Raw genomic sequence first — 11,757 nt, forward strand, 5'->3', positions numbered from 1 at the left:
AGAAAGAAAGAAAGAAAGAAAGAAAGAAAGAAAGAAAGAAAGAAAGAGAGAACGAACGGACCAGATTGGCAGAAGGTGGTCAGTCCTTATCAGACTTGCTGGCTAGCCTCCCTGGAAAGTACATGGCTGTTGGCTGAGAAGAGATGGCTTAGTGGATAAAATGATTGCCCCATTCGAACTCTGACCTGAATTAGGGTTTTCAGCACTCACATAACATCAGATGCTGGTCTAACCAATGCTGGGGGTGGGGTGGTTTTAGTTGAGACAGATAGGGTTCTCTGGCCAGATAGCATAGCCAAGATGACAAACTCCAGGTTCACTAAGCGGATAGAGGAACACACACACACACACACACACACACACACACACACACACCAGTTTCTTGGATTCCTAGTGTTTTCCCATGTTCCCTTCTTCAGACTTTGACCTGTCACTGATCTCTAGTGTCCAGTCTGCTCTGTCTTTCCCCAGCACTAATACTCCATAGGGTTATTAGGCTCCCCACCTTTGAATCTGACGCTCTGGCTTTCTAGTGAGCCACACTGTGGGTGCTGGGAACTGACCCCTGATTGTCTGCAAGAGCAAGTGTTCTTATCCACTGAGCCATCTCTCCAAGGATGCTTTTTTTTTTAAATTGTTTAAATTTTTATTCTTTTAGACATGGTGTTTGTATGTATCCCTGGGTATCCTGGACCTTGGTTTGTAGACCAAGCTGGCCTCTCCTTGCCTTTGCCTCCCAAGTGCTGGGATTACAGGAATGTGCTATCACTCCCAACTCATTTCCTCTTTAATGCTGTATGCTTATGGCCATTACTGCAATGGCTACCTTGCTTGTGGTTTTTGTCATATTTCTTGAGCAAAGGAGTATGACAAAAGTAGTATGTTTTTTAGACAGAGGAGATGCAGTTAGGGGTAGGAAGAGCTCCCTTCAGAGGCAGGTTTAATCCAGCTATGGGAAGACCAAGGCAGGAAAACCCTTGGCATTTGGAAGCATTAAAGAACTGAGGCGTGGAGTGGATACCAAAGTGAAACGCAGGGTTGATTGATTTGTTCTCTCCTTCCCTCTTTCCCTCCCTCCCTCCATCCATCTCTCCCCTATTAATACAAGAAATACAGGGTCTACTATGTGTTATGTATTATGCTAGGGGCTGGAATTTTACTGGTGAGCAATGAAGATATGGCCTCTTGTACCTACAGACCATGAGCAGGTATTAATAGCGGAGGTGTACCATAAGTAAATGTATATTATTATTATTATTATTATTATTATTAAGGCAAGATCTTGCTAGCTAGCCTGGTCTGGTCTAAAAACTACTGTGTAGCGCAGATTAGGCTCCAGCTGTGGCTGCTCCTGAGTGTTGGAATGACAGGGGTGTGCTTGCACACCCGGATGTAAGTGCAAGTTCAGCATGTAACCCGAGTAACGACACAGTAGACGCCACACAAGAGAACCGTGGAACCTAGATGGGGACATTCTTGACCTTGATACTGGTGGGTGCTTCAAACTCATCAAGCTGCACACTTGAAGGGACGGTGTTTTTCTTAGACAGTTTCATGTGTGTGTGTGATGCATTTTGAGCTACGTAGTTCCTGTTACTACCGAACCCTGTCTCAACAGATTTCCTCCTGTCATGTCTTTAAAAAGTATTTTAATGTGCATATTAAACCTCAAGTAACCCAACAGCAGCTGACATTCTGAAACAGAATACTAAAAACCATTTCAGAAAGAGTCAGGAGGCAGCTAGCACTGTCTACTGTTGTTAGTAATGGGACTCGCTTATTAGGACGGCCCAGCAATAAGACAAAGAAACAACTGGGATACATTTTAGCAAAATTGCTGGACCTGGTGATGCATGCCTTTAATCCCAGCACTTGGGAAGCAGAGGCAGGCTGATGTGTGAGTTGGAAGACAGCCTGGTCTACAGAGTGAGTTCCAAGACAGCAAGGCTACACAGAGAAACCCTGTCTCAAAAAGAAACCAACCAAAAACCAAAAAAAAAACCTCCAAAAAAAAAAACCATTAAAAAAAATTGATTGATGTTCCTTATTTTGTAATTTTTTTGTAATTATCATTTATGTATCCCAGATACCTGGTACCCTAGTTTATTTAATATCTCAAGCAAATATGAGAATCTGGTAAACTATTGATTTTAAGATGAACCGATAGAAATTAAGTCTTGCTCTCATCTTGTAAAAACATAAAAATTGAAACAAAAATTTCGTTTGTGTTAGAGAAAATTAACAGAGATATAATTCTAGTATGAAGAAAACTATACACTGTATGGAAGAAACGAAAAGAAATGAACTTGGATCAGTCTGCACCTCTGAACTGTGTGTCGCTGTGTGCTAAGCTGCAGCTTAAGGGAGCACCCATATGTAGTTTCACCTAGTGTCCCCTGGTCTGAAATGAAGGCACACTTCGGTGTGTTTTAGGTTCACTGGCCTTCACCTTCCTGCTTCTACTTCCTGAATACTGCGGCCAGAGGTGTGTACCATCCATGGGTGTTCCACCCATACTCTTTTTATTTTATCTGCTCTCTTTTGTTTGTTTATTTAATTTATTAATTAATTTATTTTTTTGAGACAGGGTTTCTCTGTGAAGTCTTGGCTCTCCTGGAACTCATGTCATAGACCATGCTGGCCTCGAACTCACAGAGATTTGCCTGCCTCTGCCTCCTGAGTGCTGGGACTAAAGTTGTGTGTCACCATGCCTGGCATAGCACTTGCTTTCTTTTAGGTTTTCTGTAGTAATGACAAGGCATCTTTACACATGTAGTGCTTTACCTCTCTGCTGTGTTGGTTGAAAGTGATTCTCAGAGAGTAGAATCACTGAATCACAGATTTTTGGTTCTTGAACATATTTCTTTTTGTTAATTTATTTTTATGGATAGGTGTGTGAGCTTGCATGAGTTTATGTGTGCCACATGTGTGCCCTCAGAAGCTGGCAAAGGACATCACATTCGCAGGAACTAGAATTACGGAAGGTTATGAGTGTCCATGGAGGTGTTTGAAACTGAACTTGCGTCCCTTGGCAAGAGCATTTCAATAAGTATTTCCCTAGGACTTATTTTGAATTCATCTGCATACCAAGTATCTAGAGATATGACAGTAAGTTAGAAGTAATATCTGACCGGACATGGGGGTGTGTACCTAAACTTCAGCACTTAGGAGACCAGATTTCAAGTTCCAGACCAGCCAGGATAACAGAGTGAGACTCTGTTTCAAGAGGCTAAAGAAGAGGAGGAAGAGGAAGAAGAGGAAGAGGAGGGCTGGGAAGGTAGCTCAGCTAGTAAAGCGCTTGTCACGCAAGCACAAGGACCTGAGTTCACTCCCTGGAACCCACTTACAAAGTTAGGCTGGTGCCTTGTGCTTGTAATCCCACCACGGGGAGGTGGAGACAGGAAGACCCTGGGCTCGCTGGCCAGCCCACCCAGCCTCCTGGGAAAACTCTAAATTATGATAGACCTTATCTCAAAAATAAGGTGAATGACACCCGAGAAGCATGTTGAAAACAAACCTCTGGCTTCTGCATACACAGAACTATGTGCACATGTGCATACACACACACACACACACACACACACACACACACACACACACCATACTCTCCTCTCCACATACTCCTTGACACACAGAAATGACCTCTGTTCACATGGAAATGAGAGATGGCAGAGGGTTTGTTTTGTTTTTGCAAGGATTCATAATCAATTTCTAGTCTCCTACAGGGGAGACTTCTACTCATAAACTACCCATAGTGTTTATTCTGTCGGTTTTTTAGAATTTTTAAGGAAAACATTGTGAAATTGGAAAAGAAAAAAATCTTTCTACAGTGCTTATTTACTACAAAACTCCTTACAGGACAGATGTTCCTCAATGGTGATGGTCTGTCACATCTCGAGCCTCACTTCTGTCTATATGGAGACATTATAATGTACACATTTTGAGTCAGGCTCACCTGTGTATAAATCTTGACATTCAGGCCCCCGTGATGGCTCCGTAGGTAAAGCACTTGCTACCAAGTCTGATGACCTGAGTTCATTTCCCAGAACTCACGTGATGGAAGGAGACAACTGATTCCAAAAAGTTTTCCTCTGATATCTATGTCATCTGTGGTACGCAAGCAAGCACGCACGCACACACACACACACACACACACACACACACAGAGAGAGAGAGAGAGAGAGAGAGAGAGAGAGAGAAGCCTGACTTTTCACTCTCACTCTGGATCCCCCGCTTATCCTGTCCAGACTTTTGCCCCTTGATATGGGTGTTCACCCTGAGGTATTACTGAGGCAATTCAATGCAGAGGCTTAATACTTTTTTTTTTTTAAAGGCATGCTGTTAGGAGAGCTTAGGAGCCATTTTATACTTCTGACAAAGGTTTTACTATGTATGAAAAGAATAAATATAATTTTACAAAAGTGATATTTTGTATGGAAGTAAGCTGTACCAGAAAAAAAGTAGTTTTCATAAGTACTTTTAGCTCTTGCAGGCATAGCTGTGTCATCACTGGGATGTTTTCCGTTAGCTCAGTGGGAGTAAATTCCAGTAGATGAGTGACATGCTTGTAGAACTAAAGGTGACGTAAAACCAAAGAACTGCGTCAGGCTCCTTGATGCAGACTTTGGCTGCTAGCCCCGTTCTTGGTCTTGGTCTTCGGCCTGTCTTCCTGGGCTGACCTCAGGTTATAGCGATTCTCACCCTTGCCTTGGCTACTTGTCATGAGTCTTTCCTGGCTCGAGTTACTTCTAAGTACGTCTGGGTCCATTTGTGGACTTGCCTTCCTTTTCTTAATCACTTTGCATTGGTGTTTCTATCTCTGTGGGGCAGAGGTAGTGGTCAGCCAAAGGGTCCAGGACTCTGGGGAAGAAGGGAGGTCCATTCATTTTACCTGTTCATCTGTGCGTTGTTAGTTCTTCAGCCAAAGTTTGTGGGAAGTCAGGGGAGACACAAACTACCTGGCATCCTAAAATAATTCTGTTTTGCCTTTCTTACCCTTACTCAAACTAGACTGCTTAACCACTGCATCCCTTCCACAGAGACACTTTAAAGAAGTGATTTAGATGAAGCTGACTGATTGCTTATAGCAAACACAGTTAAGAGAAGATCCAAGCTGTAGATCTTGGTGACCGGGCCAGGATGGAAATTCCTTTCTTCTAAGTACGACATCATCCTGGAGCTGAGTGAAATGAGTGAGGAGTCGAGCGAGACTGGTCAAAGATACAACAGTCAACCCATTTTAAAGCGCCAGAAACCTATCCGACCTTACATCTGTTCCACTCTAGATTTTCAAGAAGAGAGAGACTTTTTGGCCAAAAACATCTTCCCTCAGCTTAATGACTTCTGTGGACCCCGGGGCACCTACTTCAAAGCTGTGGACCTGAGATGGTCGTCCGTGAAGGCCCATAAATCCTTCACCAACAACCAGTTCCGACAGTACTCCTGTCTACACTCTCAGCATCTGAAACTCTGCCTGGACTACATCAACAGATGCTTCCCGTTTTTCATCTGCCTTCTGGGGCAGACCTATGGAGATTTCCTCCCTGACTACACACCCTTCCTGTTATCCAAAGTAAAGGACTTTGAAAGTTTATCCAAGGGAGAACAGAATCTATATGTTGCTGCCAAAAATGGTTATCCCTGGGTCCTGAAGACTCCCAACTGCAGCCTGACAGAGTTCGAGATCATCCAAGCAGCATTTCGGAAGAAATCTCAATTTCAATTTTTCTACTTCCGGACGACAAACTCACTGCTGCGGACTTTCGGGGATGAAGAAGAGGAGGAAGAGGAGAAGATGTCCTCAGCGTATCCGGTGAACAAACAGGGGAAAATGAAAGTTGGGAAGCTCAAGGCTAAGATCATTGGGAAAGGGCTTCCCGTCAGATTCTACAGAGACCTGGAGGAACTGGGCGATATGGTTTTCAAGGACTGGTCGGCTGTTGTAGAAAAGCTCTATCCATTCACAATGATCATGGAAAATATAGGTGAGTAAATATACAGGGGGCTAGGTCTATCATCAGCATGGGGGTGGGGATGTCTTCTGTGTCTCCCGGGGAAGGAATCTTTGTGTGTGCGCATGCACATGGGCTTGTGTGCATGCACCATGGTGCCTTTGGAGGACAGAGGGTTTTGGGAGATGGTTTTGCACACTTCTGTCTCTCTGACCCACACTTTTCTGTCAGTTCTCCTGTTTTCATGTCCCATCTTACCATATCCTACTGTGCTGGGATTACAGATTCAGACCACCACATCTGGCTTTTTGTGGATACCAGGGATAGAACTCAGGCTGCCAGGCTTGTGTATCAAGTGCTTTTGCCTGCTGAGCTGTCTCACTGGCTCAGGAAAGGAACTTTTAAATAATTGCATATACTCACTGAACATTTTAAATTAATGCCATAGTCCTGTAGCATATGCTTCTCTCTTTAAAAATATATTTATTTAGTCAGATGTGGTGGTGAATGCCTTTAATCCCAGCATTCTAGAAGCAGAATGACCTCTATAGATTTGAAGTCAGCTTGGTCTACAGAGTGAGTTCCAGGATAGCCGCAGCTCTGTTACACAGAGAAACCATGTCTCAAAAAACAAAAACAAAATATATATTTATATGTATGTGTGTCTAAGTACATGTATGTGGGTGAATGTGCACCATGTTCCCACAGGAGCCTGAGGTCAGAAAAGAATGTTGTATTCCCTAGAACTGGAGTTATTGGCAGTTGTGAGCCACTGTGTGGGTGCCAGGAGCTGAACCTGGGTCCGCTGTGCAAGAGGACTTTTGGGACTGAAAAGAAGAGCTAATACTAGGCCTGGAGACTATTAGGAAGTTAGGGAGCTCAGAGAGAATCTATAGTATCAGGCATTCACATGTAGGTCTAGAGGGATGCTTTGAATCAGGTTGACTTTGTCCCCTTCCCTCTGGTCTCACCTACAGAGAATTTTGATTATCAACAGGAAAGAAAGCATCACTGTCTGGTGGGCCGAGGCTGGGGATAGACTGCATGGGACAGACCTCACAGTGAAGGGCTATATAGCTCTAAATGCCATTGGTGCCATAGTTAGGAAAAGAAGGAACCTTTATTGTCTGGTGAGATGTGTATCGTGGCACATTTTATCTTTAAGGCTTAGCCCTTGAAGGGTAAACTTCTGGTCTTGCAGATTAGCAAGCAAAAGCTGCTCTCCTGTGGATAAGTGTCTGACTACTAAAGGACCAATCTCAATTTCGAACTTGGTCCCTCTGCTTCTCAAGTCTATACTTGTGGAATCCTTTACTGCTTGACGGAATCTGAGACTAACAAGCCTGAGTATGTGTGAGAAAAGCAGACTCTGAGGCCCCATTCCAGCTCTGCCGAATTACAATTTGCAATTTAATGTGAGCTGACTAGGAGATGGTTTACATGCAAGTTAGAGCGAGAGGCACTGTTCCTATATCATATTGCCTCCAAACAAACGATTGTTCGATCTTTTTGAAAATAGTGTCTATGGCCATGCGTGTGGTAGACTGAAAAGCCAACCACAGAGCATGGCACCACAGAGCATGGCAGAGGTTCTTCACCCAGACAGGCTTCAGGATGGACCTGTGATGCCCCCAAAGGAATATGAAAAGCGGATGTTGACATGCATGGGGTATGCTTAGGGGTAGGAAGGTGACTATGTTGTGTCCCCTGCTTGAGAGACGACATACAAAGGTTACAGTTTCTTTCTTTCTTTTTTTTCTTTGGTTTGGTTTTTCAAGACAGGGTTTCTCTGTGTAGCCCTGGCTGTCCTGGAACTCACTCTGTAGAACAGGCTAGCCTCGGACTCAGAAATCCGCCTGCCTTTGCCTCCCAAGTGCTGGGATTAAAGGCGTGCACCACCACCGCCCAGCAGGTTACAGTTTCTAATGTAAGGACTAGTTAATGTGGGCATGTACATGTATATTCTCAGGTCCTTTCTGCGACCAGGTAGTCAATAGACCTTGGGATGTGGTAAGGAGCAGATGGCTGGGTGGTGAATCCAAGATTATTGACTCACATAAAGTCGTTTGTATTCAGTGCTGAGGGGTAGCATTGTGCTGGTCACATGAAACTGTTTGCAAGCCAAACTCTTAGGGACCCCGGAAAAGAATATTATTATCATCAGTTCTATCAGTCTTGTTGTTGTAGGTGACATCCATAAACGGGAGGATTGCAGAACTGGGGCCCCATTGCAGTCTACTGAACTAAACCTTGCTTATAGAACTGCAGAGCCAAGGCGGCTTAGCTCTGGTCCATGCAGGCTTCATCCTGGAGCTCAAATGACATTCCTAGGCTTGGGCTCACTGTTTCTGCGCTGGGATCTGCTGTCCTGATGTGGGCTCAACAACTTGAATTCCCCATCGTGGAAAGAAACATGATGATAGCAGCTCTAGGTTTGAGGTCAGAAGACTTGACTCTAAGTCTTAGCATTGTGTCGTTGCGTCTATGAAGGCCTGAGCTGGGCCATGTGTTTGTATTTGACTTGGTCACTGGTGCCAAAAAGTGATGTTCTGATGAGCTAATCCTGTAGCAGTCTTTTGAGCAGTCAGGAGCTGAGGAATGCGGACTGAGACTGAGGGAATCCCAGATGCTAATCTAGTGCTGCTCCTGAAACCAAGATAAAGCCAGGGGATGTGAGGCAGCCAAGGAATACAGACCACATAAGTACTGTTGGGACAGGGCTTTGGACGCAGTTCAGACCTGTGCTAGAACCTAGCATTCGTTCAGTTCCAAGCTATTGAATTCAGAAAGTTACTACTGATATGCCCTGGTTTCTTACATAAAACAGATTAAACAGGGAAGCAAGTAAACACAGGGTCCAGCACATGGCAGCCATATGCAGACGTTAAGAATGAATACCAACAAATGGGCGCTGGAAGAATGTATATATTTGACTCGCATGTGAAATATGGCCAGTATTAATATCCTTTTCCTGATCTCAGTGTGAAGCCCGTCTGAATTAATAATTACCAGAGTAAGGAAGAATCAAACTTTTCTGTAGATATGGATTAAGGCCACCTTATGGCATCATTATATTTATGTTAGTCTTTAAAGTGGTTTTGGGTGTACGTTTGTGTAATATGCATTTGTGTGTGTGTGTGTGTGTGTGTGTGTGTGTGTGTAGGGGACACTTGTGCTGCAGCAGGCATGCAGAGGCCAGAGGTCAGTGCTGTGGAATCAGTTTTTTTCTTCTGCCAGGAATAACTCTCAGGTTTCTGGGCTTGCTCAGCAAATGTCTTTACTTATAGAGCCATCCTGGTGGGCCTATATTAGTCTGTTGTTGTTATTGTTGTTTGAGGCAGGGTTTCTTTATGTAGCTCTGGCTGTACTGGAACTCACTCTGTAGATCAGGGTGACCTCAAATTCATAAAGACCTGTCTGCTTCTGCCTCCTGAGTGCTGGGATTAAAGGCATATGTACTGCCTCCTGGTCTGATTTTGAATATTATTGAAAAGTTAGCTAGTTTGGACTTCTTTTTCTTTTTGCTTTTAGTTTTGTTGTTGTTTCTTTGGTTTGTTTTTCAAGACAAGGTTTCTCTGTGTATCCCTGGCTGTCCTGGAACTCATTGTGTGACTAGGCTGGCATCAAATGCAGAAATCTGCCTGCCCACCTGACTTTACTTTTAGTTTTCAATCACTTGTGTATGTGAGTGTGCCTGTATGGGGTGTGTGTACATCAGTGCAGGTGCCCTCAGAGACAAAAGATGCCAGATGCCCTGGAGCTGAAGTTAACTATAAGCTCCTTGACAGGGGTGCTGGAAACTGAACTCAGGTCCTTGGCAAAAGCAATATGCGCTGTTAACTGCTGAGCCATCTCTCCAGCCTCTAGGTTTTATTCTTAAATAGATATATTTGCCCTAAATCAGTAAGAAGATACATGGTAGGTAAATCATTAAAAACGAGCCTTAGAAACAGGTGTTAAGTCCTTTCCTCGTGACCTTCGGTACCCTTTAATAACTCATGTGGGGTGTCACAGTCTACAGCTAGGACAGTAGTAGACTGTTTGGTAGTTTCTGAAAAGCAATGTAGAGTTATCAGTGTACATGTGGGTGAGTGTGTGCATGTATCTGTGTGTGTGTGTGTGTGGTGTGTTCATGGGTATCCAGGTACATATAGGGATGTGTTTTGTAATGCTAATGATATGTTTTATAGAGCTTGGTATGGTGCAGTGGGAGGGGTGCCTTAGTGGGCCCATGCTGAGGCATCCCTCCCTCCTGAGGTACCAGACATATGGATCTAGTACAGAATGAAGTTGATTTGGGGGCAAGGGAAGGGGGATTGAGAAGGGAGTAGCGGCAGAGAGAGGAGTCAGAGGAGACACACACACACATACACATACAGAGAGAGAGAGAGAGAGAGAGAGAGAGAGAGAGAGAGAGAGAGAGAGAGAGAGGGGAAAGGGGCAGAGAAAGAAAAGGGACAGAGAGAGTGAAGAGAGGGCAAATAGTCCCTTTTATAGCAAGCCAGACCTACCTGGCTGTTGCTAGGTAACTGTTGGGTGGAGCCTAGAAGGAATGCTAGCATGCTAGCATATAGATCCTAGGAGTCAACCACAATTTCAGTTTTAGACTCTTGGCTCTTGGAAGTATCATGACACATGGATGAAAACTCTGTAACAATTCATTTTCTTTTTTTTTTTTTTTTGGGGGGGGGTGTTTGAGACAGGGTCTCTCTGAGCCCTGGTCGTTCTGGAACTCACTCTGTAGATGAGGCTGGCCTCGAACTCAGAAATCCGCCTGCCTCTGCCTCCCAAGTGCTGGGATTAAAGGCGTGTGCCACCAGTGCCTGGCAATAATCCATTTTCTTAAGCCGACTTTATAAATCAATTAAAAATACTTGAGTTATTTCATACAGAAACCTGAGTGAGGCCCAAGATCAATCCAAGCGACTAGTTGGACTATGAGGTCCTCCTAAATTCTACTGAGACTCTCAGAAGCTGATGTTGGCCAGACTAGGTTTGTTCCAGCTCAAATCTCAACCCACAGAGAAGCCCAGTCAGTTGTGGGGGTATAGGGGTGTCTTCTGGGAATCTAGCAGACCAACCTGTGTTCTCTTTCATAATACTACCCTTCACTCCCACCTCCCAGCCCTGCCACCAGACTAAACTTGGAGAGTATATGTCTCTCTTAAGACAGGACCATGTTTTTGGAGGCCAGATCACCCTGACCCTAATCAAAGATTTCGTTTGGAACTGAAGCAAATTGGAGCTGGAATGAACCTTAAAGATCACCTAGTCCTGGCCCTCCGTGTCTTAGCAGAATTTAAAGGACCCCCCTCCAGTGATAGAGCTGCGTCTCTGCCTATGGCTATTGTCCATATTGAAACATTTTACCCTAAAATATGACCCACTCCCCAACCTCTGCCATGAAGGACACACATGTACTACACACACACCACAAAATGGTGCTATCTTGGTACTAGCTAGCAGTTTGAATAGACAGCAGGTTTTATATATCTCTATCTATCTATATCTATCTCTATCTCTATCTCTATCTCTATCTCTATCTATATCTATCTACATCTATATCTATATCTACATCTATATCTATCTACATCTATATTTATATCTATCTATCTCTATCTCTATCTCTATCTATCTATATCTATATCTATATCTATATCTATATCTATATCTATATCTATATCTATATCTATCTACATCTACATCTACATCTACATCTATCTATATCTATATCTATATCTATATGTATCTATATCTACATCTACATCTACATCTACATCTATATCTAATCTATATCTACATCTAC

General features: G+C 43.7%; 1 protein-coding gene across 1 annotated transcript in view; it reads left to right on the forward strand.

The window, feature by feature from the left end:
* Positions 1–11,757, forward strand: part of LOC114629912 (tetratricopeptide repeat protein 41) — a 63,312-nt gene that overhangs the window by 1,605 nt on the left and 49,950 nt on the right. The window contains exon 2 of the mRNA XM_028778039.1: positions 5,011–5,984. Coding sequence (XP_028633872.1) covers positions 5,189–5,984 — 796 coding nt within the window. The 5' untranslated portion in view covers positions 5,011–5,188. The remainder of the gene's footprint in view (positions 1–5,010; positions 5,985–11,757) is intronic.

Source organism: Grammomys surdaster, unplaced genomic scaffold, assembly GCF_004785775.1.
Source record: "Grammomys surdaster isolate TR1022 unplaced genomic scaffold, NIH_TR_1.0 322, whole genome shotgun sequence".
Lineage (NCBI taxonomy): Eukaryota > Metazoa > Chordata > Mammalia > Rodentia > Muridae > Grammomys > Grammomys surdaster.